The sequence below is a fragment of the Mustela nivalis genome, assembly GCF_964662115.1.
Source record: "Mustela nivalis genome assembly, chromosome: 6".
NCBI lineage: Eukaryota > Metazoa > Chordata > Mammalia > Carnivora > Mustelidae > Mustela > Mustela nivalis.
The window spans coordinates 1,839,279-1,864,293 of NC_139025.1; the positions used below are offsets into that span (position 1 = coordinate 1,839,279).

The window sequence follows — 25,015 nt, forward strand, 5'->3', positions numbered from 1 at the left end:
CCGAGCAAGCGTCTCCGAAACCCCGATGCCGTCCTCAGCCGCGGCCTCTTCCTCACAGGTGAACGTGTACGTGCTGGGGAAGACCTTCCTCCTCCTGGCGAGAGAGCTGTGCATCAACGCGCCGGCAATAGGTACGGCGGGGCTGGCAGGGGGGCCGCAGCCTGGCCGGAGCTCGGAGTGGGAGGGGGTCCTGTGCAGGGACGGGAGCTTCCGCAGGCAGGCAGGGAGCTCTGAAAGGGAGCCGAGAGCCCGACGGTTTGGGGGTTACCTCTGGCTTGAATGCAGCGTGCCCGTGGTCAGTCCCTGGCAGGTGTAGAGCAGGCCACAGAGGGAAACAGGCCCCATCTGTCTGTCTGGGGAACACAGCCAGTGGCAGATGCTCCGGGGTAGGAAGGACCCCGATGGATGGAGTGGGGGCTTCCCTAGCCTGTTCCACCTTCCGCGGGGCTTTCCCGAGGGGAGCGTGGTCAGTCGCCAGCGGGGGCCTCTACACGCATATCTCACGGAACAGAGTGCAGCTGGGTAGGGGTGGGCGGGGGGTGCAGGGTGGTCCTCGGGCTGGGAAGCCAGGGTCTGGCGGTGTGGGTCAGGAGAGGGGCGCGGCTGCTGAGCTAGGCCAGGCTAGGTCCCCTTCCAAGAGGCCACGTGCCTGTGCTGAGTGACACAGCTCCTCCCTCTGGGGGTCAAGCTGAGGTTTTTCAGAAACAGAGCAACTGTCCAGAGTGTGTGCAGCCTGGGAGGGCCCAGAGAGCCTGTCTTACCCCGAAGCCGGCCTGTACGGGGCCGTCTGGGGCCTGCAGCCCGAGGCCGGCAGAGAGCCCCACGGCACCCACCACCCTAGATCCAGGAGTCCTCCAGTAGGGCTTGGTCCGAGAGGCTGGGAGGCCTCAGGAAGCGCGATGCAAGCAGACACCGGGCTCTTCCAGAGCATTGCACGCCAGCCCCACGCGGAAGCTGACCGACACCCACAGGGACAGGCGGCCCCCGGGAGGCAGTTTGTTTCGAACCAGGAAGCCTGGCGTAGCTGTGGGGGCTTCTCTGTGTGCTGGAAGGGACGCGCCGTCCATAGGCGTGCGGGAGAGCGTGGGTCTCCGCTTCCCGGTCCCTCGCTCGCTTCTTTCTCGGTGGCTCCTGCTTCGTGGAAACCTTGTTACGGAGATGCAGTTAGATGTGGACTGTTTTAGGTGACTTTTCCCAATTTTGGTTTGAAGGGAAGGTTTTAGATTAAGCATGGTACCGCCGCGAACTCACGGGCGGGAGGGATGGCAGAGCCCACAAAGCAGGCGGTGTGGGCCCTGCGGGAGGGGCCTGTACGAAGCCTTGTGCCCCCGTGTCCGCCCAGCAGCCAGAACTCAGAACCCCCGGCCCTCGGCGTGCGGGAGAGCCTCTGGCTCCCGCTCCGAACCACCGCCGACTACGGACAAGAGAGATAGAAAGAAGCGAAGCCTTTAATGATGTCAGTAAGGCAGCCGGCAGGGGACAACGGGGTCGCACCGTCCCCCGCACGTCCCTTCCCGGCGGGGCCGGCCGCGGAGAGAGGCCTCCTCCTGGTGCCTGACCTAGCACGGCCACGCCGCCCCTCAGCCCCTCAGGCGTAGAAGATGAGCTCGGGGATCTGCCCACCCTGCACCCCGGTCCCGTTGGTGCTGTCCGAGGAGCACTGGAACTGGAAGGTCACCTTGCCGCACTGCACTTCCGTCATGCCTTCCTGCCCGAAGTAGCTGAGCTCGCCGCCGTCCAGGACGGCGCTGGCTGTGTAGAAGGTGTCCTGCTCCACCTGCACGGGGTGCTCGAACCACACCGGGAAGGTGCTGCTGGAGCCGTCCGACACGAACCTGGTCCGCTTCTGCGCCAGCACCAGCCCTAGCCGCTTGAGTTCGATCTTGACGCTGTACTCGGCTTTGCCGGCGCTGGAGCCGTACAGGCCCAGCCCCGCGACAAACACCCTCCTGTCCACGGCGAACTGGATGCTGTCGCAGCGCCCGCGGTAGCGCCACTGGTTGCTGCGGTAGGCGGACGACTGGAAGCGGTGGCAGCGCTGCGGGGCCAGGCCCTTCCTCTTGGTCAGGGGGAAGCTGAGCGGGGGCTTGTTGGCCGCCGTGTGCCACAGGAAGATGCTGTGGGTCTCCTCCAGGGTTAGCACGTCCGACTGGGCAGCGCCGTTGGCAAACTCCTCCAGGCTCATGGTGGGGATTCGGACCAGGTGGAGGGCGGGCCCCAAAACGTGCCTCTTGTTGCGCGCGGTGACCGGCAAGCCCTGTCTCTTGCACTCTGCCTCGGCCCAGTTGAGCACGGCCTCGAAGACCACCGCCTCCTTGGCGTTGAGGGCCTCCCGCCTCACGATGATTTCCAGCGTCTGCCAGTCGATCTCACAGAAGCCTTCAGACCGCAGAGCCATCTCGGCCTGCGCGTCGATGACCTCCCAGCAGCGCTGGGTCAGCTCCGGCTCCTCAAACAGCCGGCTCTGCGACAGCAGGACGCAGGCGTTTTTGGCCTCCAGACTCGTCTCCAGGAAGTTGACGCAGGCTTTCGCTAGAGCGGGGACGATGTACTTCTTGGCAGCGTAGAGAGTGGCCAGCACCGTGTCGGCTTCCAGGTCGATCTCGTCGCTGTACATGTACCTGGGCGGGGGCGGGGGCTGCGTCACGGGGTGCTCGGGGTGGCCCTGGACGGCGGAGCACCCACGGCCGCCCTCCCTGCGCCCGGGGCGGCGCGCTTACTTGAGCAAGATGAGGAAGGCGGCGGGCTCCACGTCGGGAATGTGGATTTCCGACTTCACTTCGGCCAAATCGCCGTAGAACATGGCATAGAAGACGGAGCTGCCCACGGCCAGGACGTACTGCGGAGGAGACCCGAGCTGCCCTGAGCCCCGCCCCGCCCCGCCCCGCCCCCCGGCGGAGGCCTGGAAGCCGCGACCCCCTCCCTCCCAGGTTGGGGAGGGCGCCCCGGGAAGGGCCGGGCGAGCCCTCACCTTGTGGGCGGGCACCCTGCGGGCCGCTCCCGGGGGCCCCACGACGAAGTGCACGTCGGCCATGAGCTCGTTGTTGAACATGAGCGCGTTCCTGCAAAGGGCAGACGCGCGGGGCGCGGGGGTCAGGCCGGGGCGCGGCGCGGGGGGTCAGGGCGGGGCGCGGCGCGGGGATCAGGTCAGGCGGGCGCGGGGCGGGGCGGTAGACCGGGCCGGGGCGGAGCGCGGGGGTCAGGGCGGGCCGGGCTCACCGCTCGCGCAGGGTCGAGTGCACCGCCTGCCAGCTGGGGCTCTCCAAGTTGTTGTTGTCCGGCGCGGGCGGCGCGGGCGCGGGCGGCGGCGGGGCGGGCGGCGGGGCGCAGGGCGGGCCCTTCCTGCCCGCGGCGGCGGCGGCGGCGTTGCTGTTGGCGATGTCCGTGGCGGTGGCGGCCGCGGCGCCGGCGGCCGGGTACAGCTCCGCGGCCATCTTCGCGGGCAGGGCGGCCTCCGCGCGCGCCGGCGGGGCACCGAGCGCCCGAGCGCCGCGCCGGGGCCGGGGGGGCGGCTCCGCGAGCACCAGGAGCGCCGTGAGGCACTGCGCCACCCGGCCGTGCAGGCAGGCCAGGGGCAGCAGCATGGGGCCGCCCGCTCGCCCGCCCGCCGGCCCGCAGCCCGCAGCCCGCAGCCCGCAGCCCGCAGCCCGCAGCCCGCAGCAGGGGGCGCCGTCCCGGCCGCCCTCGCCCTGCCGCCCGGCGCCTGCGCGTCACGTCGCGTCACGCCTCTCCGCCGCCCCTACCCCGCCGCGCGGACGACGTGCGCGCTCGCGGCCCGCGCCGCCCCGCCCGGCCCCTGCCCTCGCGCGGACGACGTGCGCGCCCCCGCGCCGCGCTGCCCCGCCCCCTCGCGCCCCGCCCCGCCTCCGCTGGCTGCGCGTAGGCGGGGGTGCGCGCGCCTGGTCGTGCCGCTCGTGTGCGCGCGCTGCCCTGGCCTCCGGGACTGCCCTCGTCCCCCGGGGGCCCTGTCGCCCGGCCGATCGCTCCCGGGGTGGGGTCCCTGCGCCCCCGCGGGCTCTCCCCGCTCCGCGACAGTGCGGCTCCACCTTCACCCCAGGCGGGGGCAGAGAAGGAGCCCGACCGGGAGGGGGGTTCATGACCTGAGCCTAAGTCAGGTCCTTAGCGGAGAGAGCGTCCTCCCCGGCACCCCGGTCCTTGCTGGTCCGCTGAGCCTTTGAGTTTGCAGCTTCCCGGACAGGTTGTCCTTGAAGGTCGCTGTTTAGAGGCGCGGGCCGAGCTGGTCTCTCTGTGGCCAGTCTGCGCTTCGGGCGCTTGAGGCAGAGCGTCCTAGGAGGGCTCCGTGTCCGCGGTGTCTCCAGGCTCTGCTGGCCGCCAGCCGGCTGCAGGGCACTGCCAGTGCCAGCCCACGTGGGGCTTCCAGGGTCTGGAGCTCAGTCCGGTGGCCCCTCGTGGACGTGGACTGATCGGCCCCCCAAAGGAGGGTGCTTGATGTTGGTGGACAGCAGGGTCCTGCCGACCACCACCTGCCCCACACGCCTGCTCTCTGGCTGGCCTGTGGCCCCCTCAGGGAGCTCCCTCTGCAGGCGTCAGCAAGGACTTCCTGACGACCCCGTCCAGAGCAAGTCTGGCCCCTGGTGTTCCAACGGCCCCGCATGATTGGGTCAGCTGAGGGAGGGAGAGTGTGTGCACGGGTCCCTCCTGAGCTTTCCCCTGCGCGGAAGAGTATGGTCACTTGAGCTGCCCCTGCACCTGCAGACAGCGGGGGGAAGCCATGGCTTGAGTTTCGGATGGTGAACTCAGCCAGTGAGTGGGGAGCAAGCAGGCTCCGTCCCAGTGGCCATCCGGCAGGTGCCAGACACAGCCGCAGGTGTCACGTGTGTCCACGAGCACGTGGGTGCCCGTGCAGGCTTAGCGCCCGACCCCTGCGGCTGCTGTGGGAGGGACGGGGCCGCCAGCCCCCACCAAGGGCCGGGGAAGCCATGCAGTTGGAGGAGCAGGAGGGTCACCCCTAGGATGGGTATCCTGCTGGGTGGTGCTGGTGCACCACCCAGAGCTGGAACACGCATGTTCCATGGGGCCTGGGGGGAGGGGGACGCGCCCTGGGCGGCACTGAGGCACCCCCGTCTGCGGCAGATCCATGCCTCTACATCCCGCGCTTTGCTCACCTGCTGGAGTTTGGAGAGAAGAATCACGAGGTGTCCATGACAGCCCTGAGGCTCCTGCAGCGCATGAAGAGAGACTGGATGCACACTGGCCGGCGCCCCTCGGGCCTCTGCGGGGCAGGTAGGACGGGTCAGGAGGGCCAGGTCCTCTTGGGTCTCCCATCAGGCAGGTAGGACTGCATGGGGTCAGCAGGACGGGTCCCCTCGGGTCTCCGTGGGGCAGGTAGGATAGCCCGGGGTCAGGAGGGCCAGGTCCCCTTGGGTCTTTGTGGGGCAGGTGGGACAGCCGGGCTCAGGAGGCCTGGGGTCAGGAGGGTCAGGCCACCTTGGGTTTCTGCCAGCAGGGAGGACAGCCCAGAGTAGGAGGCCCAGGCACCCTCGGGTCTCTGCGGGGCGGGTAGGACGGCCTGGGGTCAGGAGGGTCAGGCTCTGCTGGTTGTGGGGGTTACTGTCTCCAGAGCTGTCCTGTCCCTCGAGGGCTCCCACGAGGCCAGCCCTGTCCCTAGTGCCAAGTCACTACTGTTGACGATCCCTGGCCTTTTGGGCTGGCTCCTTGGCCTCCCAAAGGGTAGCTGTTTGGTCTCCCTCTGCGTTTTCTAGCTCTGTCCCTGACGCCTTGGGGTCTGACGTAGCCCTTGGGCCTGGAGTCCTCCCCAGCAGGCCTTTACGCCTGTCTGCTGGCCTCTACTCCAGGACACCCCCACTCCCCAACTCCTGGCTCTGGTCCTTCCTGGGATGCTCCGCGGCACGGGGCCCACTCTGGGCCGTGTTCCCAGAGTCCTTACCTCTGTTGCCGACCAGTGCTTGTTGGGTGTCACCTCAGAGTCCGCTCCCCGGCTTTGAGGGGTCCCATGAGGTTCTCAGAAGATGCGTTTTTGTTTTCTGTGTTTGAGACGGAAGGCGCGGCACGCGGCTCTCGGGTGTGGGACCTCACGAGCACTGGGCAACGGTCACCGGCCGTGAGACCCCACAGCCCTCCCGGGCAGGACTCCCACTGCCCAGGTCACCACCCTGGCCCGTCCCGAGGCGTGACCTCCCCCGTCCCGTGCCCCGTCGTGCTTCTTTCCAGCACTTCTGGTTGCGGCCAGGATGCACGATTTCCGGAGAACCGTCAAAGAGGTCATCGGCGTGGTCAAGGTGTGTGAGTCCACACTGCGCAAGAGGTAGGTGGCTCTCGGTCGTGGCCTGGGGTTCGGACACCTGCTCTGTGTGCTGACCACACCTGCCTCTGCGGCCCTCCCGTCCACTGGTCTGGCCAGGACCCAGAGCGGCCTGGGTCGTCGAGGGGCTGCCCGCCTCTGTCCAGGGTCTTGGTCCATCTTCCTGGCCCTCACCAGCTGCGCCTGCAGTGGCCCTTCTGCCCACACCCCAAGGTAGGTTGGGGTGCACTGAGAGCCCTCCCGGGAAGCCCGGGTGTCCACAAGCCCCCACTCTGGGCTGCGGTGTCTGTGGGGCGGCCGAGCTAGCTGCAGCGTCAGCCGCGGGTGGGCTGGACGGGGTTGTCAGGAGCCCCATCACCGGTCCCTGTCGGGGCCGTTTTCACGCGAATCTGCCACGTGCAAGGTGTTTCTCGTCTGAGATCGTAGCCTGCGGCGCTTTCTGAAGCAGATAAAGTATTTTGCACGTTTGATGTCTAGTTCTCTTTGGAAGTTTTTTTGAAATAAGTTTTTTATTCTTAGACGTCTCGCAGGTCGCATGAGACGTGGGTAAGCTCTAGTTGGCGACTACCTAGGGCTGCCGGCTTGGTCTCCTTGCGTCTGGGCCTCCTCTGAGTCTCCCCGTGGGAGCGACCAGTGCGACCTTTCCTCCCTGGGGCCCCGCTGTTGGCCGCAGCGAGGAGGGCTCGTAGCCGAGGGTGGCCGGGCGCCGGGCGGCTCTCTCCTGAGGCTTTCTTGTTCCAGGCTGACGGAGTTTGAGGACACGCCCACGAGCCAGCTCACTGTGGACGAGTTCATGAAGATCGACCTGGAGGGGGAGTGCGACCCCCCATCATACACCGCCGGGCAGCGGAAGCTCCGCATGAAGCAGGTGAGTGCGCCCCGCGCGGGCGGGCCGGGCCTTGGCCGTGCAGCACGCCGGCATCTCGCGGCGTTACTACGTCTTGTGTCCTGTTTTTACTTTGAAACGGGCCAGGTCGGGTCTGTGTCCCCACGGCATGCAGGGAGAGGTGGGCGGTGCCCCAGCGGTCAGGTGGGGTTAGGGGCTGAGCCCTGGGGGCATGGGACGTGGGGTGCCAGGTCCCTCGATGGCCCCCACATCTTCCCCACAGCCATCAGGGTCAGCCCTGGCTCTGCCCTGGGCGGGCTCAGTACAGTCCAGTTCCTTGGGCGAGGGAGTCGGCGTGTGTCGGGGCTGGGGACCCAAGCGCCGTGCAGCCGCTTCCCCACATGACGTCTTTGCTTCCACTGTTGTTTCAGCTCGAACAGGTCCTGTCCAAGAAACTGGAGGACGTCGAAGGTAACCCGCCGGCCTCACCGTGACAGGTGCCTCCGGCCCCTAGAGCAGTGGGTTTGAGCTCAGTGTGCGCGGTCGCCCCCTCCAGGTGAGATCTCCAGCTATCAGGACGCCATCGAGAGCGAGCTGGAGAACAGCCGGCCGAAGGCCAAGGGGACCCTCGCCAGCCTGACCAGAGACGGTGAGCACAGCCGCGTCCCCCACGGCCTCCAGGGGCCAGCCCTGCTCACGTCACCTGCGCCAGGCACTCCCTGCTGGCCAGCCTCTGGCCCTGTTTGCTGCCGCCCCGTGCAGGGCTGCAGGGCCCCCCTTCACAGGGTCCCCGCCCTGGACACCACCTGACCCTGACGTGCTGTGCTGAGTGTCCAGCTGCTCCTGGGACTTCTGTGCCCCCAGGTTCTAGCCTTCGGGGGAAGCTGGTCCTCAGCACCCAGATCTTCGTTCCGGACTGTTCTGCCACTGCCCCCAGAACCCCTTCCTGCGGCCGCCGGCTCCCCGTCGCGGCTCCCACGTAGCCGGGGGCATCGCAGAGCCGCTGTGTCTGTGCACGGGTCTCCGCGCTCACGGGGTCTTTCTTGCGCTCCTGGACGCTCCCATGTTGCCTTCCTGCCTAGTCCTCGGGGCCCCGTTGTTAGGTCTGCGCGGGGCCCTGTTGTACGTCTCTCTGGTTCAGCAAGGCCTGTTGCTTACCACCCCTGCCTCGGGCTATCTGGAGGGCAAATGCCGCTGCTCCGTGGCCCAAGCCCCAGCCCAGCGCCCCGTGGACCCACTCCAAGAGTGGACATCTCCCGCCCCGTGGGGGTTCCTGAACCGTGCTCTGGGCCAGGCCACCTGCCCAGTGCTGCTGCCCTGAGCAGTGTCCTTCCGCAGTCTTCCGCTGCTGCCAGGTGTGGAAGCCCCAGGTTTCCAAGCCGCAGGTTTCCAGGCCTGCTTCTGTGCGCTCCATCACGGGTCTTCCACGTGAGTGACCGCTGCTTTGTGCTCGCCACCGACGTCCGGCCTGCTGACGTCTCCTGACGCCCAGGCCGTGGCCTGGCCCTTCAGCCCCTGCTGAGGGGCAGTGGTGGCCACGGGCATGTGGCCCAGGTGCCTCCCAGGACACGGTGCTGGCTTGGGGCTGGGTGCCACCTTGTCCTGAGAGGGCCGTGCCCACGCACGGTTTTCGCTGGGTGTTGTCTGGGCCATCGGTGAGCGCTTCGACATTTGTGGGGCCCATGGAGAGCACGTAGGGTTTCCTGGGCTCCATGCGACCTGCCCCCCCGCCCCCGCAGGGACGCCCCAGCCGGGTGGCCCCATGGACTGTGTGTTCGCTCGTGTCCTTGCGGGGGTGTTTCTGTCTCTCTGGCTCTCTCTGGTCTGTAAGTAGTTACTGGTTCCCCGTGAGTGCCGCGTCTGCACTGCACGGTCATCGCGTCGCCCCGGTGGCTGCGTCGGTGACCCCCCGCTCTGCTCCCTCGGCCCCGCCCGCTCTCTGGCCCCCGGAGCCGCTGCCCGAGGGGTTTGCTCCGGAGTTCGGGGCATGCGAGGGAGCCCGTGGGCCTCGTCAGAGCTCTGTGCTGCCCAGGCTTCTGCTTGGGTTTCCCTTTGAGGCCGAGGCTCCCGACGGGCATATGGTCCGCAGCTGGGGCAGCGCCGTCTGTCTCACGGTCTTGCTCCCAGTGTCCACACCTGTCCTCACGCGTGGGGGTGTCCCTGGTGCTGTGCCCCTTGTGGTCTTCTTTGGTTGGGGACACCCGTGAGCCCCTGTATCCCCCAGGGCGTTGCTAGCCCTTCTGGTCCTCACTCTGCCCGCTGATGCCTTGAGGACGAAGGTGGCCAGTGTCCGCTTGTCCGTGTGGCGACTGCGGTGCTCGGACACGGGGCGTGTGTGCAGCGTGTGCCTCTGTGGTGCCCGCTTGCCCGTGTGGCGACTGCTGTGCTCTGACACGGGGCGTGTGTGCAGCGTGTGCCTCTGTGGTGCCCGCTTGCCCGTGTGGCGACTGCTGTGCTCTGACACGGGGCGTGTGTGCAGCGTGTGCCTCTGTGGTGCCCCAGCCGGAGACTCTTCTCTAGTAGTCGGAGCCCGTTCCCGGCGTGCCTGTGACTCGGGCGGCGTTCTGTGCACCTGGGGAGGCCTGGCTCTGCACCCATGTCTTCTTACTGCCGTTTCCCGCACAGCACCTGGGTGCACTGCCCCAGCCGTGAGGAAGCCGGCCGGGGGTCTGCCACCAGCGGGTCCCCCCATCTCCTGCCCCAGGCTCAGCTTCCCACACCTGTTCTGACGGGATCGTCGCGGGTGCGCTCCCTCTGCCCGGCTCCGCACGTCTGCTGACCCGGACCTCCTATGGCATGGGACGGCAGACATTTCATCCTGTCTGGAGTAAGCCCGAAGCTAGGTGGGGTCACCAGCGGCGATGGGACCCAGGAGGCCTGCGTGCCACCCTCCTGCCCGGCTCCCAGGCTCCCTGCCCACGCGGTGCTGAAGGGACTGGCCAGGACAGGCGACGTTTCGGGAGAGGCCTGGGGAAGGAAGGAGCCCTGTAGCGGCGTGGGGGAGGCTGGTGCTTACATGGGGTGCAGTCGGGTTGTGGAGGTCCCGAGTGGGGCCCCAGGGATGACACGGTCTAACTCAGGCTGAAGGGGCCGGGGGCGGGGAGCAAGGAGGCCAGTGGGGAGGCCGGACTCTGCAGGTGGTCCAAGGCCCAGCCTGTGGGACAGGAGTGCGGACGTGCAGGGTGCGCGGCTGCTGAGGTCTGGCCCTAGGGCGGGGGCGCCCAGGCGTTGGGGTGGGGGCGCGGCGGGGTACCGGGAAGGATCATCGCCCCGCACGACTTTACTGTGCACGAGGAATCGGACGGCTTTTTGCCCGCGGAGAAAAGTTCACAGAGACGCGTGAGCCCGCGTGAGGCTCCATGCTTACCGCGAGCGCTCACGCTGGAAAGCAGGGGGAGGCGTTCTGGGGCGGACGTCCTGACTGTTGATCGTTGGAACGTTGGGCGACGTTCACAAATTTAGTTCGACAAAGTGTGACGCGAACATGCAGCCCTTGGTGAGTCTCCGCCCCTGGGGCCCGTCGTGCTTTCTGGAGTTCCGCGTCCACGGACGGCATGGCGTGTCTTGACTGCCCTCCGGCTGCCCGGTTCTGGCGGACGGTGCAGGTGGGCGTGTGCAGCCCCGGTCCATGGTGCAGGAGAGGTGGCTGGTCGAGCACGTTTGGGGTGATTCTAGGTTTGGGTCGTTGCACACATGGTGCTGGGAGCGTTTGTGTGCAGCGTCTGTGTGGATGTGCACGTGGTTGTGTCCGGGCGCACCGAGCCGCAGACTTGCTGGGTCGGCTGCAGGGCACGGGCCCGGGTCTTGGAGAAGTTGCCCCGCCTTCTTCCCGCAGCCGCGCCATGTGCCTTGGTTGGTCGTGTGTTCTCTCGTGGAGCCCTGAGTGTTCCCGGCATGCTGCGGACGCGCACTCATGGGGGACAGAGCTCCCTCGTCTGCCGCGGTCCTGCCTGGGGGCGTGGAGGGGGCTGTCCGTGTCCCACCCGGAAGTTTTGCTTGATTCAAAGCTACAAACGTTTTCTGTCGATTCCTGAGGCGTTGGTGCTCTTAGCGGTTGTGTCTGTTTTGAGTGACTTTCTGTGCAGCGTCAGGTGTGGAAGCCCCGAGGGCTCCCTGCAGGCACCTGGACGTGGGGCCGCCTCCCGGCAACGCGCGGCTCCGCCTCTCTTGGCACAGTGGAACGGGTGCCTCCTGCCGCCCTACGGTCGTGTCTGGCACGGGGCGGGGCGGGGCAGCTCCTGCAGGGTTCACGGGTGTGTGGCGTTGCGTCCATAGGCTCCGTGGAGGACTCTGCGTCCAGCTTGTTTGGCGAGGAGGACCCCGAGGACGAGGAGCTGCAGGCCGCCGCCAGCCACCTCAACAAGGACTTCTACCGGGAGCTGCTTGGCGCCGGCGTCTCCTCCAGCTCTGGAGAGGCAGGAGGCCCCGAGGGGGGCAGCCGGCCCCCGGCCCTGGAGTCCCTGCTCGGCCCCCTGCCCACGGCGGCCAGCCTGGGCATCTCGGACTCCATCCGGGAGTGCATCTCCTCCCAGAGCCAGGAGCCCAGTGAGTGCTGGGGAGGGGTCAAAGGGAAGAGGTTGGGGTGGGGGCTGTGGCCGCGGGCTCTGGGTCCAGGTCACCCCGCCCCTTCTGCGGGGGGAAAGGTGCCGCTGGATGTGGCCTCAGGGAGGGCAGGCTGGGAGGGCGCTGCCAGCTCCCCCGTGCCAGGTGGAGTGGGCTGTCGTCGACCCCGTGTGTGAGGACACCCTGCTTACCAGCGGGGCTTGCCGCTGCCCCCAGACCCCTCCTGCGCCAGCCCCTGGCTCAGGGCTGGGCCAGACGCGTGCTCGGTTGGGTGGTGGCTGCAGGCTCCTTCCTGCCTGTCCCTCTGCGTCTGTCTGAGCTGCTTCTGGGCACAGCCCCACGTGTGGGCAGCCTCACTCGCCGGGCTCCGGCGCTGCAGCGGGGGGGCCTGAGCAGGAAGAAGACCGGTTTGCTTCTGCCGTGTTTGCTGCAGAGAGCGGGTCGTGGCCCTGTGCCAGGACTGGCTCCCCCAAGTACTCCCAGCTGCAGACAGGCCCTGCCTCGCCCCTGGGCGCCCAGGGCTTGGCTCCATGTGCCGGGGCCTCCCCAAGGGTGCTCTGTACATACGTGTATCACACCCCTGTTCTGACAGTGGGACGGACCTGTGCAAAGGCCCTGGGGCCAGGAGAGACCATTCTGCAGGAGCTGAGGGAGTGAGGCAGGGCATGGAGGGTAGGAGCAGTATGGGGATGCCGGGGGGACCCCTGCTTAGGGCCTGAGTGTAGAGCTGCAGCATGGGGGGTGCTCGGCTGCTGGGTGTGGGCGGGCCACCCGTGGTCAGAGGCTGCCCCAGCTGCTGGGCTTTTCGGCTTGTGCTGTTGACCCGGGGGGATGGGGGGTGGCCAGCAGGGTTTGGGGTGTCCTGAGTGCATCACTGAGGACTGGCTGAGGGCCCATCTCCTGGACCAGTGAGCAGAGAGCCAGACAAGCCATGCTTCCGCACTGAAGGTGCCTGTGTCGTAGGGAGCCTCCGGGTCTGCTGGGGCTAGCGTCGTGTCCTTTCCGCACGCAGCCCTGGGCTGTGAGCCACGCAGTGGCACACAGAGGGGGCTGGGCTTGCCGGCAACGAGGGGCTGCCGTCAGCCCTTGGCCAGAGCCCAGGTCCCAGAGGAGGCGGCTCCTATCCTGGAAGGGGTCCTAAGACCGCCCCAGGGCCGTCTGTGCCTGCTCAGCAGAACCCGACCCAAACGCTGCGGCCCTGTGCTTCCCCATAGCCGGTGCGCGTGGGGACGGAGAGCTGGACCTCAGCGGCATCGACGACTTGGAGATTGACAGGGTGAGCTCCACTGAACTCTGCACGGTCGGGGCCCCGGGCCGCGGGAGCGGGGCACCCCCTCGCGGCCACATGGCCCCTGGAACCCATGTCCGCCCACTCTGGCCGGCCGCCCCGCTCCTGTGCCCGCGGGCTGGTGTGTGGACCCGGCCCCGCTCCCAGCCTCGGCAGGGGTAGGCAAGGACAGGCATCGCTGACTGGCTCCCAGTAAGGAGCCCGTGGCCCGCGGGTCAGAGGCCCGCCCTTGACCGGCCCGTCCGTGGGGAAGCGTGTTGGGCAGCCGAGACCTGAGTGTGGCGCTCTGCTCTGCCCAGTACATCCTGAACGAGGCGGAAGCCCGCGTGAAGGCCGAGCTGTGGATGCGGGAGAACGCCGAGTACCTGCGGGAGCAGAGGGGTAAGTGCCTGCCTGCCTGCCGGGGGGCCGGGGCCGCGGGGCCCCTGCTCATCCTGCGGTGGGGGCTTTTCAGAGAAGGAGGCGAGAATCGCGAAGGAGAAGGAGCTGGGTATCTACAAGGAGCACAAGGTAAGGCTCGCCCGGCGCTCGGAGACCCGCCTGCGTCACACGAGGTCTCCCAGGGTGGCGGCTCCGGCCACGCAGTCCTGCACGGTGCTGGCCTCCCCTTGGACAGATCACCCTCAGCTTTGGGGAGGTCCTTAGGCTGAGTCGGGGCATCGGGACCCCCACTGAGGGCCCTGCCCCAGCTCTGGGATCCCCCCTCTGGGCCCTGGGAAAGTCTGCTTGTCGCAGGTGTCCTGTGGGCAGTCACAGAGACGTGGCTTGCTGCTTCTGTGTGGCCGGACAGGGACTCTGGCCATGAGGGAGTGGTCGAGCCCCCGAGCAACAAAGGCAGGAGCTCAGCATGCATCCAGTGTGGGTCACTGGTCTGCTTGAGAACCTTTCCGGGGGGCGGGCCTGCAGCTTGGGGTCTGGGCTCGAGGCCTCTAGTAGCGTGGTCAGCGGGCGGGTGGGCAGGGGAGGAGCTGGCAGGAGGCACCGTTCAGGCTTCTGTAGGTGGCACACACCAGGACAAGGTCTCCCCATGCTGGGTGATCTGTCCAGAGCACGGCACCTTGCTCTGCCTTATTCAGGTGGGGACAGTGTCCAGCGCAGCCAGGTGTCCATATGGTGGGCTTGTGGGCAGCTCCCAGTGCTGCTGCGGGTGACCCCCGAGAGACCTCACACCCTGAGCCCTGCCGTCGGCTCCGCAGCAGAGGGATGTAGGCTGCCCCCTCACCCCGTCTGAGAGGAGGAGGTTGGAGCCGTCCTTGGGGGGCCTGGACCAGCGCCCTGGACACCTGGGCTCCTGGGGACAGGGCTCCCTGGCAGATGCTGGCTGCCCAGCCCCTCCCCGTCGGGGCCCAGCTAGCAGGGTCCCCACCTCACCCGAGACACCTAGCAGGTCCCCAGGGGGCGGTAACTCCCCTGTTTCTGTTGAGCCCAAGAAGTCCTGTAAGCGACGGGAGCCCATCCAGGCCAGCACAGCTGGGGAGGCCATCGAAAAGATGTTGGAGCAGAAGAAGATCTCCAGCAAGATCAACTACAGCGTGCTCCAGGACCTCAACAGCAAGGGCGGGGGCAGCCTGCGTGGGGGCGACGCGCAGCCCCAGGAGCGGGCCGGCGCCCGGAAGCTGTCTCGGAGGAAGACGCCCGCAGGCAGGAGTGGGGCTGACCCCGTGAGCAGCGTGGGGAAGAGGTACCGTGCTGGGCGCGGGCAGGGGGCCTGGGGGGTGCGCTCCCCACCCAGATGCTGGGAGCCGACGTCTGGGTCCCCCGCTGCACCTGCGGCCCTGGCCGGCCCGTGTCTGTGTGTGGGGCGGGCGGCTGGGGAGGGGGTCCGACCCTGCAGGCTGTGTTCTGTCTCTGGAGGGGCGAGCCAGCCTCTTTTCCTGGGAGGGTGAGGAGCAGGGAGAGGAGAGCCTCCCCGTTGGCCTCTCCTCCCCGGCAGGGAGGACCAGGGCTGAGGACGGCCCCGGGGAGGCATCTCCGGCCGCGGCCACTCCCTGCCGCCCCCGCACACCACCGCTGAAGCAGACCTCCCAGAACCTTGGCCAGCAGCAGCTGGGCGGCCGCCTGGAGAGCCCCGGGGCAGCACCATTTTAGGTCCCGTTTTAAAAAAACTTATTTTAGGGAGGCAGGGAGAGAGAGCACCCGGAAGCGTGAGCGGGGGAGAGCGGAGGGAGGGGCCGCGAGGGAAGGACTCAGGCCGGCAGAGCAGAGCACGGGCTCACCCTCAGCCTGGGGTCCCGACCGGAGCCTTTCGGCCAAGAGTCGGACGCTCCACACGTGGAGCCCCTGGTGCCCCCGAGTTTAGGTTCTTACTCGTCAGACGACAGAGGAGCATCAGATCTGCCCGGGCTTATCTGCCATCGACCGGCATAGCTTTTGAGCTAAAACCGGCTTTGTTACCAACATTCAAAAGGAAGTTTTCACAGAAAAACCCTGATTTCCAGCTTCGGCAACCACCCCCGTCGCACCCCCGCTCCCAGCTCTGTGCCGCGGCCCTAGGGGGGTGGTACTCAGACTTGTTATCACTTGGCCCATGGGGTGGCGACTTGGGCCCATTGTGCTGTTAGGAGGGCACAGGTGCAGTGACTCACGCACCTCCGTGGGGCATGTACGTGGGGCGTGTGTGCACATAGGACACGCCCTAGCAGAGGGGCACGGGGTGGGCGTGAGCCCCAGCAGAGGGGGCAGAATGCCGACTGGGCCAGGCCGGGTGAGGAGTGTGAGGCCGGGAGGCTCCGCTGGGAGGAGTGACATCAGGGTGAGCGCTGAGGAGGGGGTCGGCTTCTGGGTGTGGGGTCTGGGGGAGTAGAGTCGGGCCGGGCACTCGGTGACCAGACACACCGCCAGAGACGCCGCCCCTCAGCAGGCCCCTTGTCCGCCGACCCGTGGCTGCAGCCTGGACTGAGGCTGCCACGCGGTGTTCTCTTTCAGGTTGCGGCCGATGGTGTCTGCCCAGCCGGCCAAGAGGGCAGCTGTAGGGGAGGTACGTTGTGTGGCCACGGCCCGGGACGGGCCTGGGGACGGTGTCTGTGAGCCACTGAGCAGTCAGCCCATGGCGGGGAGGGAGCGTGGACTCTCCTGGCCCATGCACAGCGGTCCTTAGGCCCACGGGTGGCAGGAGAGTGGGCCTGAGCCCCAGCCACATGCTGTGGGGCTGGGCCACATCCTCTGGGCAAGGCCCGTGGCCTTGAAACGGAAGCCTCGTGGGTGCTCGTGAGTGTGGACGGGCTGGACAGAGGGGCTGCCTGGGAGCTGTGGGGGCTCCGAAGGCTGGGAAGCGTCCAGGACACGGGAGGGGCCAGTGGGCCTTGGGAGCCAGGCTGGCGCTGTGAGGCCGTCCCCCTGGGCAGGCGGCCTCCCAGAGCCTGTGCCCCGGTTGCAGACCTTGCTCCCGAGCTCACCCAGCCTGGGAGCCGAGCCCGTCAGACCCACAGCGGTGGTGGAGAGTGGGCCTGTGTCCTACCCCCCCGAGGAGGACCCCGAGGAGGAGGACCCCGAGGAGGAGGACGGGGAGCCCTGTGTCAGCGCCCTGCAGATGATGGGCAGCAGCGGTGAGGGGCCCTGCAGCTGGTGGGGGTGACACGCCCTGGGTGGGGGCGACACGCCCTGGGTGGGGGCGGGGCTTACTTCCTCGAAAAAGGCACAAATCCTCTGCTCCTGACCAGCCCTAAACTCAGAGCTTTGGGCTTTGAATGAAACCTTCTCTCACTCCGGGCGAGGCTGGGACCGAGATGCAGATCGGTGCGTCCGTGTGGGGAGCCCGAGCGCTGTGAAGGCCGTGGGCTCCAGGCTGCAGGGGGGCTGCCTGGCCAGCGGGAACCAGGCCTCAGGGCCTTGGGGAGGTGAAGACAGCACGTGAAGCGGGGCCTGAGCCCCTCCAGGAGGGGCGGCCAGGTGGGCCCCGCCCCAGGGTGTCCACAGCTGTCCTCTGCGCCCGCAGATTACGGCTGTGACGGCGAGGAAGACGAAGGCTACTGAGCCGCAGCCCGCACCACGCAGCTCCGCACCTCTGCGGCACTTGCTGCCGGGACCCCGTCTGGAGCACCGTGAGGGGCGTTTGCCCGGCAAGGGGACTGGGCCGGTGTCTGCGCGTCTGGTCCGATGTGGGTCTCATGGCCCAGGAACCTTGGCAGGCGGCACCGTCCTGCCCCACGGGAGGACACTGAGGCATGAGGAGGCCCACTCTGGGAAGTGAGTGCTGGACTCACTGCCCCTGCGGAGCTGGGGGCCTCGGCCCCACCCCTCCCCGGGCTGAGAAGTGCCGCACCCAGCCTTCCCACCGTCGTGTCTCCAGCCGGACCGGCCTCTCCTGCACCGGGCATGGCCCAGCCGCCGGTGACCTGAGCCAGCAGTGCTCTCCACAGATGAGGGACCGTCCGTGCCCAGAGGCCGTGGGGGTGTCCTGTGCAGCCTGTGCGGCTGGCCTGACCCTGCCCCGAGCCGGAGTCAGGAGAGCGGGGTCTTGTTTGAGCGGGACCTGGCTCGGTCTGTAGACAGATGGCAGACCGAGCGTCCTGGCCGCACCACTGCCCTCCCGTCCAGCTAGGGGCCCAGCCCCGCCACTTGAGGGCCCAGGGACCACTCTGAGGGCCTCAGTGTGGACATCACTGTTCTGGACATGGCCAGGGAGACAGGGCAGGAACTCCTGTCCCTCGAGGCCACAGCCTTGGCCCCCCTGACGGCAGCCAAGCCAGGCCATATCGCCTGCCCAGGGCTCAGCCCTCTGTGTCCAGGCTGGAGTGTGGCCGAGTCTGCAGCAGGGAATCTTGAGGTCCTTGGCTGCACCCGTCCTGGGTTCTGGAGAAACAGAGCGGGCTGTGCGGTCGGTGGGACAGGAAGACCTACATGCGCAGACACCCGCTGAGGCTGTGGCCTGGGCTTCCCGGCCGGGCTCCGTGGCCGGCCCCGGAGGAGGGAGACCGCAGCAGGGCACCTGGCCCGTGGGGGTGGGAGAGGCACATAGCAGGGCCCTGGCCCCGTTGTCAGAAGCACGCTGGGGACGTGGCTCGGGCTGCATCCTCACCCCCCTCACGCCCACCCCCATAAGAAGTGCCTGAACCTGTGTGTGGTGTGGGTTGTCCTGGCCGAGGCCCCTCATGGGAGGGAGGACTGGGCCGCAGCGGCTCTTCAGGGAGCCCCAGGCACTGGCTCTGGGGTGTTTGCTGTGCCGTTCAGGGACAGGACCCCCATGTGGAGGGGTAGCTGTGGCTTTGGAAGTGACCAGGTCACCTTCTGGGACCCAGGGCCGCCGGTGCAGCATGGTGCACGTGGCAGGCTTCGAGACGGGGCTCAGTGAGGGGGAGGCGCCTCTGCTGGGAGCCGGGGCCAGAGCGGGTGTCGCGGCAGAGGCTAGTGGGAAAGCTGCACCTGCAAAGCAGGGGAGGGAGGGGGTCCCACGGGGCGTCGGCAGGGGAAGGGGTTTGAGAGAAGAGGCAGGCGCTCAGGGTGGCTGATGGGGCCAAGGCCCGGAGGCAGGGGACTTCATGGGGAGGAGGCCCGGGGAGGCTGCACGTGAGGTCTGCGGGCGGATGGCAGCGAGCGGGAGTCCGGCTGCAGCAGGAAGGGTCAGCCTCCTACATGGCTTGGAGAGGGGTCAGGGAAGAAGGGCTGGTGGGAAGGACTGTCCCCCGAGAGGGTGTGGTGTGAAGGGGCATGTGGGGTATTCATGGTTGGGTGGTGGTCAAGGTGCTGGTCAGGGGCGAGGCCCAGGCTAGCAGCCGGTAGGGTCCCTCTGGGCCACGGCCGGTATCCTGTGTGCCGGCCACCACGGCCACACGTGTGGGCTTGAGGGGGACACGCAGGCCTGTCTGCGCCTGTCCCACATCTGCGGTTACGGCTGCCGCGGCTAGGACAGGACCTCAGACCCCCACTTCACCTGCTGACCTGTGTTCTTGCGGGGTGGGCGGCAGGAATGGGCACCCTAGAGGCTTGGAGAGCCTGGGCGCCTGGGCCAGGGAGAGGGCCAGGGCCTTTGGGAGCCCTCGGTCCAAGGTCCAAGGGTCAGTGTCCCTGAGATGCTCCGAGGGCCAGGGGCCTGACTCAGGCCGGGTCCAGCCCCGAGGAGGAGCATCGGGCAGCAGCTGGAGCACACGTCCCCCCAGCTGCACGCCATTGCCTGCTGGTGAGGCTGCTTCCAGCCTGGGCTCCGCGGCCCTCCCTGCAGGCGGGATGCGTGCGGGCCGCCTGCCGGCTTGGACGGCACCACGGGAGGTCAAAGGGCACAGGCGCTGGCGTGGAGGGGGCCTCCCTGGGCCGTGTCCTGACAGCCAGCTCCCTTCTGGGTGCCGAGGCCTGGCCGGCGACCGCAGGCTCGTCCTGAGAAGGGCACACGGCGGAGCCAGGGGAGGTGGTGAGGGGGTTCTCAGAGCCCTGGACACCTGTCTGTGCTGACCGTCTGAGGAGCCCGTGTCTGCCCGCTGGCATGCCCGTGCCCGTCCCTGAGCCTGCAGAGCTGGAACCCGAGGCCAGCACGCAAGCGAGGCTGGGGTCCCTGTGTGGGGGTCCCAGGCAGCAAGCAGGCACGTCTAGCCCCGCGGGCCAGCGGGTCCCCTCCCCGTGTCCTGTAGGGAGGGCTCGCGTGCTGGTGGAGCGGGACGGGCGAACCAGCGCCAGCCTGGGCGGAGGGCAGCGCGCAAGGACACACCTGTCCCCGCGCAGCTGTGCGTGTCCCCACGTGTGCCACCCTGGTGCTTGTGTGTGCGGCTCCCTGCGTCACACGCGTGTGTCACACACACTGTCTGCAGCTACTGGACCCCTCCTTTCTGGGTGCCAGGCCCCGGCAGGCAGGTGGGCTGCAGTGGGGCTGTGGCCCGATGGGGCCTGCTCCCCAGAGAGGAGGGTCACCCAAGACCCAGGGCTCGTGTCTGCGTGCAGCACCCGCTGGTTGCCCATCCCGCCCCAAGCCGTGGGGCCTATACCTCCTGTCCCCAAGCCCTGGGGGTGGAGCCACAGTTACCCTCTGACAGGGCTGCAGCGGGCAGCTGGGCCATGGCTCCTCCGAGGATGGGGCCAGGTCTGCAACGGCACCCAGCCCGCCAGCACACTGGCTGGTGCCTCCTCGGCCGTTCCGGGGTGTCCCAGGCAGGCAGCGGGGCCCGGAGGGCGGGAAGAGCTGGGCAGGGGGAGGCTGGGAGGAGCACTCTCCAGAGCTGTCCCTGGTGACTGACATCTGTGCAGTGGCTCCAAAAGGCCTCCCTCCCACACCTGTCCGGCCTGCTGGCCACTGTCACCAGTAACCATGGGCACACCAGCCTGCTCATTCTCCAGTCTCGTGTGTACTGGGCCCACACAACCCGCCCCCCGCCAGGTGCCCTCCTCCGGCCCCACGGTGGCTTCCGGCTGGGTCACGGCCCGAGCAGGAGGTGGGACTGGTGGCCGACCGTGGGTACCAGCGCTGCCCAAGGGCAGTGGGCTCTGGGGAGGAGGGGCAGGGGTTGGGCATCCCCCAGGGACTGAGGTCCCCGGGGCAGTGTCTGCTCTGTCCGGGGCTGCCTCCAATGCATCCGGCTCAAGGAACCCAGTGGGAGCCCCATGGGGTCTGCTGGGGTGAGCACCTCCCCTTGGCCATCCCGGAACTGGGCAGCAACACCTCTGTCCGCCGCCTTCTCCTCCCAGGGTCACAGTGTCCCCCTCCGTCCGCCTCTGGGAGGTTGCAGCCCTGACAGACTGCGTGGTGGGGAGGCGCTGGCAGGTGCGAGGCCGGCAGTGCGGGGTGGCCGTTGCGGGTATGGGTGCCCAGTCCTTTGTGGATGCAGCTGGGGCCTGCGCACCCCGAGGCTGCGGACCGTCCAGCCGGGCTCTCAGGGACTCGGACTGCAGAGCACACACGCGGCCGCCGGGGACCGGCCCGGCCAAGCGTCCTGGGCCTCTGCTCAGCTTCCCTGCCCCCTGGCGGCCACTTGCGCACCGTCGGGCGCTACCCTTGGGAACGCTGTATTCCCCGAGTAATAAAGACTAGAAGCCTCCAAGTGGGTGTGCGGTCCTTGTCCACAACGTGTCAAGGCCACCAGCATGTCGTTGGAGGGCCTGCCTGGCTGGGCTCCCACCACACAGGCATCCAAGGCTCACCATCTCATACACTGACCCTGTTCCCCTCCTGGGTCTGAGGACCCCCTTGCCCAGCAAGGCAGCAAAGACTGGCTTGGAGAAAAGGTGACCCAAGCCCCTAGCACTGGGGGTTCAGCTAGGCCTCTTGGACCATCCTCGCAGCCCCAGGCCTGCTGCCTCCCGGACCCTGACCGCCCCTGCATGTGCAGCCGTGCCCAGGGCACCGTAGGCACTCAGCCTGCAGCCCCCTGGACGCTGCACCTCAGCTGCCTATGGCCCTAGACAGCCCCGGATTGTGGCCCCCTTCCCCATCCTGCAGCAGGGGTGCCCCAGGACCAGCCAGGCTGCAGGGGTTGGGACACTGCTTGTCCTCTGTCCTGGAGAAGGACTGCTGGCCCTTCCTGTGGCCCCCACCCCCAGCTCCAGCACCAAGAGCCTGCCATCGCCCAGGCCCCATGCGGTCTTCAACAGGACACACACACACCCCCCACCCCCACCTGCAGCCTGGCTCCAGGGGGACGCCAGAGGGGCTGGTCGGCTTCTGGGGGAGGGACTCTTGAGTTGGGGCTTCCAAGCTTTGCGTGTGGCCGGCCGGTCAGTGCCTCTCTGCCTACGTGTCGAGAGGGTTGGCTGCTCCCTGGGGAAGCTTGGGCCCCAGCCAGGCTGGCAAGGGGTAGGGGCCAAGGGACAGGCTCCAGAGTCGCAGGCCCTTCAAAGGGTCGTGGGCGGTAGCAGCAGCGTGGGGCTCTATGGCTTTCCTGCCAGCAGAGGAACCGGGCTCAGGAAGCCATTGTCCCCATACAATGGACCTGGCTGGGACCTGTGAGGGCAGGGGCTCCAGATTGGTGGAACCTGACCTTGACCCTGATCCACCACCGATAGTCCTCCGCACTCTCTCATGGCCATTGCGGCCAGCCCTGGCCAGGAAAGTGGACAGCTGCTCCCATCCGAGGACTAGTGCACCAGGGAAGGGGCGATGGGTGGTCTGGCACTCCTGGAGCAAACCGGTGGGGGTAGGGGGTGCTTTGGAGGAGGCACCCACCAGCCCTGGTCAGCTCGTGGGTGGGCAGGGAGGGACATGTCCCCTTCCACCACAGGGAACAAACTGCTGAGGCCATGGGGACTCAGCCGCTGCCTGGGAGGCCGAGGCTGGACGGAGAGCCGGCCTGCTCTGCCGGGCCGTGCGAGGGCTGCCCTGTCCTGGCTGGGGTGGGTGGGGGGTGCTTCGCACCAGCCTGAGTCATTGGCCAGCCCCCACCCCCAGCTTCAGAGGTCACGGTGAGTAAGGACATTGTCTGCCAGGTACCAACCCGGTGGGGCCTGGGAAAACAGCTGCGTGGCCCATCGCAGGGGGCTAAGATGGTGGCCCCGGCACTGCCTTCAGTAGGGACCCAGGGCTGAGCAGGCCGCTGGCGTACTGTGGCTTGGCCAGGAGGCCGTGGGGCATGAGGCTGGTGTCCCCGTGGGGCCTGATGGCAGGTGGTCGCAGGTCCTGGCAGACGGCGCTGCGCCCAGAGCTGGGCCGGGATCAGCACGTGTGCACGTGGGCGCCACACTCAGGTGCACACAGGTGCGTGTCGTGTCGGTCAGGGGAAGATGTCTCCGAGCCCCCCCGCCCCCCACAGCCTGCACTGATGTCCCTGAGCCCTCGCCCCCTCTGGGCTCCCTTCCCCACAGAAGCTTCTCACCAGGAGAGTGTTTGCTCCAGCCACACACAGCTCTGGAGAACCCAGACCTCCTACCCGTCGGTGCACAGAGGAGTTCGTTCAGCCAGTGTTGGCCAAAGCCTCGAAGCCAAGCTTTTATTGGCGTTGGCCGTGGGGACCTGGCAGGGATGCGCCTGCGTCTGCGCTGTCGGGAAATCCAGCAGATGGTGGGGGGTTGCTGCTGAGAACAGGTGTGCGACCAGCTGGACCGCTGGACGGATGGGGAGCTCGGGCGGGGTCTGAGCAGGTGGGCTCTTTGGTGGGGGGAGCAGCAGGTTTGGGGATCCAGAGAGTGCGCACAGCTGCTGGCAGGGGAGTCTAAGAAAAGGGGTCGACACCTGGAGCTAGCTCTTCTGCCCGTGGGTGGGTGGGTGGCGTACAAGGTCTCAGTGCAACCCAGGCCTGGCCCTGGGCAGGGCTGATCTTCAACAGACCCCAGCCTGGAGATGGAGGGTTGTGGGGAGGGGGCACGGTGGTCACACGGCCACGACACAGGGCTGGAAGGAACACGCAGGCACACAAGGCTCTCAGCCATGCAGAGCTCCCCACCAAGCCCGCCCTGCTCTGTGGGCTCCACACGGCCTGTGTGGGTCCGAGCCGCTGGGTCCCAGCCAGCAGGCGGCACTGCAGGACAGTCGCGAAGCCCTGCCTTGCAGGTCTTCTGTGCGTGCGCTTGTCTGTGTGGGTCGGGGCCCTGAGGAGCCCTGATCCTGGGAGGAAGGAGTCCACCCTGATGGCTGGCCCTTTTGCCGATTACCTTTGCACCAGGTGGTCTCCTGATGCGGGCAGTGCGATCAGACCAAGATGACCGCCCAGACCCTCTCCACTCTCCCCTCAACTTCACTTTCTGTGTCACCTGCAGTGTCCCCAGGCAACCTGGGTGAGGGGGGTTCTTCAGGGGACAGCAGGCTCTGGGTCCCCACTGAGGGTCCAGTGTTTGTGGAAGAGGTGAGATGGGTGTAGGGGTTACCCAGGAATGCTTCCTGGAGGAGGAGACGTCCACACTGGGACCCGAAGGAAGAAAAGCTGGTCAAGCCACAGTTGGCCACAGAAAAGGCAGGAAGGCTACCAACCTGGGGTCATTGGTGACAGAGAACCAGGGCATGGGGGGGATTTGGTAAAAGCTTCTGAGGGTGGGAGGGGTCAGGGTCCCAGAGGATGGGGTGTCAGGTTTCTTGCAGAATGGGGGGGGGGGACTATGGAGCCAGCAGGTGGGAGCAAGGACGTGGCCCAAGAGGTGGGCGGGGGAGAGGATATACTGAGCTCGGTGGGCCCGACCCTGGCCGCTCACCCTACTGGCTTTGGGCAACTTGGGTTTTTGGGGAGGGCAGACAACCCTAGGGGTTGGGGGAGGGGGACCAACAAGCATTTCCCAAGGGCAGAGCTGGACCCTAAAACATAGGAAGATGGTGGGAGCGCAAGCCTGGGGCTCCGGGGAACAGCCAGGTGCAGGCTTGGGTGAGAGCCTAGGCAGGGGAGGGATGTGTGTACGGGCGGGTGGGGTGTCCCCAGGCCAGGCTCCCGGTGAGTCACTGCTGACCCGTCGTCCCGGCGCCGTGGGGGCCCAGGCTGGGCTGGCCGCAGGAAGCTGATAAAGGGCCGAAGTCAAAAGCCTCCAGGCCTCCCACTTCCTGCAGCCCCAGGCAGGGCGCGGTGCTGGGGGAGCGGGGGGACCAGCAAGCATCTCCCCATGCAGCCCCAAGTGTCCACAGCGTGGCCTGGATGGCCCACAAAACCACAGAAATTGTGACCCATGATGCCCAGCTGTGCCTGTGCAGGATGTAGTCGGGGTTCGTCGTGGTGGGTGCAGCGAGGTGCAGCAGGGTACAGGTCTGGGGCGTCAGAGCAGGGGCAGCGTGAAAGGGAGGCCGGCTCTGGGGGTGCGGGAGGGCACAGCCGCAGGACACCGCGGGTGCATGTTTACCTGACCATCAGGCTGCATCCACCTGAGGTCAGGTGTGTGCCGCCAGCCTAGGCTGCGAGGGCTCCGTGTTAACCCAGGTCACCTGGGAGTGGGGTGCTGGGGGAGGTAGGAGGGCCAGCAGGGCGGCTGCCAGGGCTGGTAGGGCGCGCCAGAGCACCGCTCCCGGTGACCGCAGCTGCCACGCAGCCCAGCACTTCTGCCATGCGCCGGGGCGACAGCCCTGTCGAAGGGGCATCACCGGGAGCGCGAGGACACCGGACACCACCCCAGCGGGTGCTCCACCGCCAGGGCCTCAGGCCGGCGCCCCACCCCCACCGTCACGCCACCAGCCCAACCTCGGGGGCCTTGGCAGAGTCACCAGGCGCGCGCCCTCCCTGCCGGGGGT

The 25,015-nt window shown here is 67.8% G+C and overlaps 2 protein-coding genes across 8 annotated transcripts in view; one reads left to right on the forward strand and one right to left on the reverse strand.

Annotated features, from left to right (window-relative positions):
* BRF1 (BRF1 general transcription factor IIIB subunit) overlaps positions 1-20,921 on the forward strand; it is a 44,222-nt gene extending 23,301 nt beyond the window's left edge. For 5 of the 7 annotated variants that reach the window (XM_082737330.1, XM_082737334.1, XM_082737333.1 and 2 more), the window contains 14 exons: positions 59-131; positions 5,095-5,244; positions 6,193-6,286; positions 7,025-7,151; positions 7,541-7,580; positions 7,666-7,758; positions 11,385-11,654; positions 12,887-12,948; positions 13,260-13,341; positions 13,415-13,470; positions 14,385-14,641; positions 15,886-15,937; positions 16,337-16,505; positions 16,895-20,921. In XM_082737330.1, coding sequence (XP_082593456.1) covers positions 59-131; positions 5,095-5,244; positions 6,193-6,286; positions 7,025-7,151; positions 7,541-7,580; positions 7,666-7,758; positions 11,385-11,654; positions 12,887-12,948; positions 13,260-13,341; positions 13,415-13,470; positions 14,385-14,641; positions 15,886-15,937; positions 16,337-16,505; positions 16,895-16,932 — 1,563 coding nt within the window. In that variant the 3' untranslated portion in view covers positions 16,933-20,921. Of the gene's footprint in view, positions 1-58; positions 132-5,094; positions 5,245-6,192; positions 6,287-7,024; positions 7,152-7,540; positions 7,581-7,665; positions 7,759-11,384; positions 11,655-12,847; positions 12,949-13,259; positions 13,342-13,414; positions 13,471-14,384; positions 14,642-15,885; positions 15,938-16,336; positions 16,506-16,894 lie in introns of all 7 variants that reach the window. The other 2 variants (XM_082737329.1, XM_082737332.1) reach the window with 1 other exon arrangement.
* Positions 1,431-3,665, reverse strand: BTBD6 (BTB domain containing 6). The gene is made up of 4 exons (XM_082737338.1): positions 3,220-3,665; positions 2,972-3,062; positions 2,721-2,839; positions 1,431-2,621 (listed from the first exon to the last, which is right to left on the reverse strand). The coding sequence occupies exons 1-4, from the start codon at positions 3,582-3,584 to the stop codon at positions 1,589-1,591; spliced, it is 1,608 nt and encodes a 535-aa protein (XP_082593464.1). The 5' UTR covers positions 3,585-3,665; the 3' UTR covers positions 1,431-1,588.
* Positions 20,922-25,015: the final 4,094 nt, after the last annotated feature.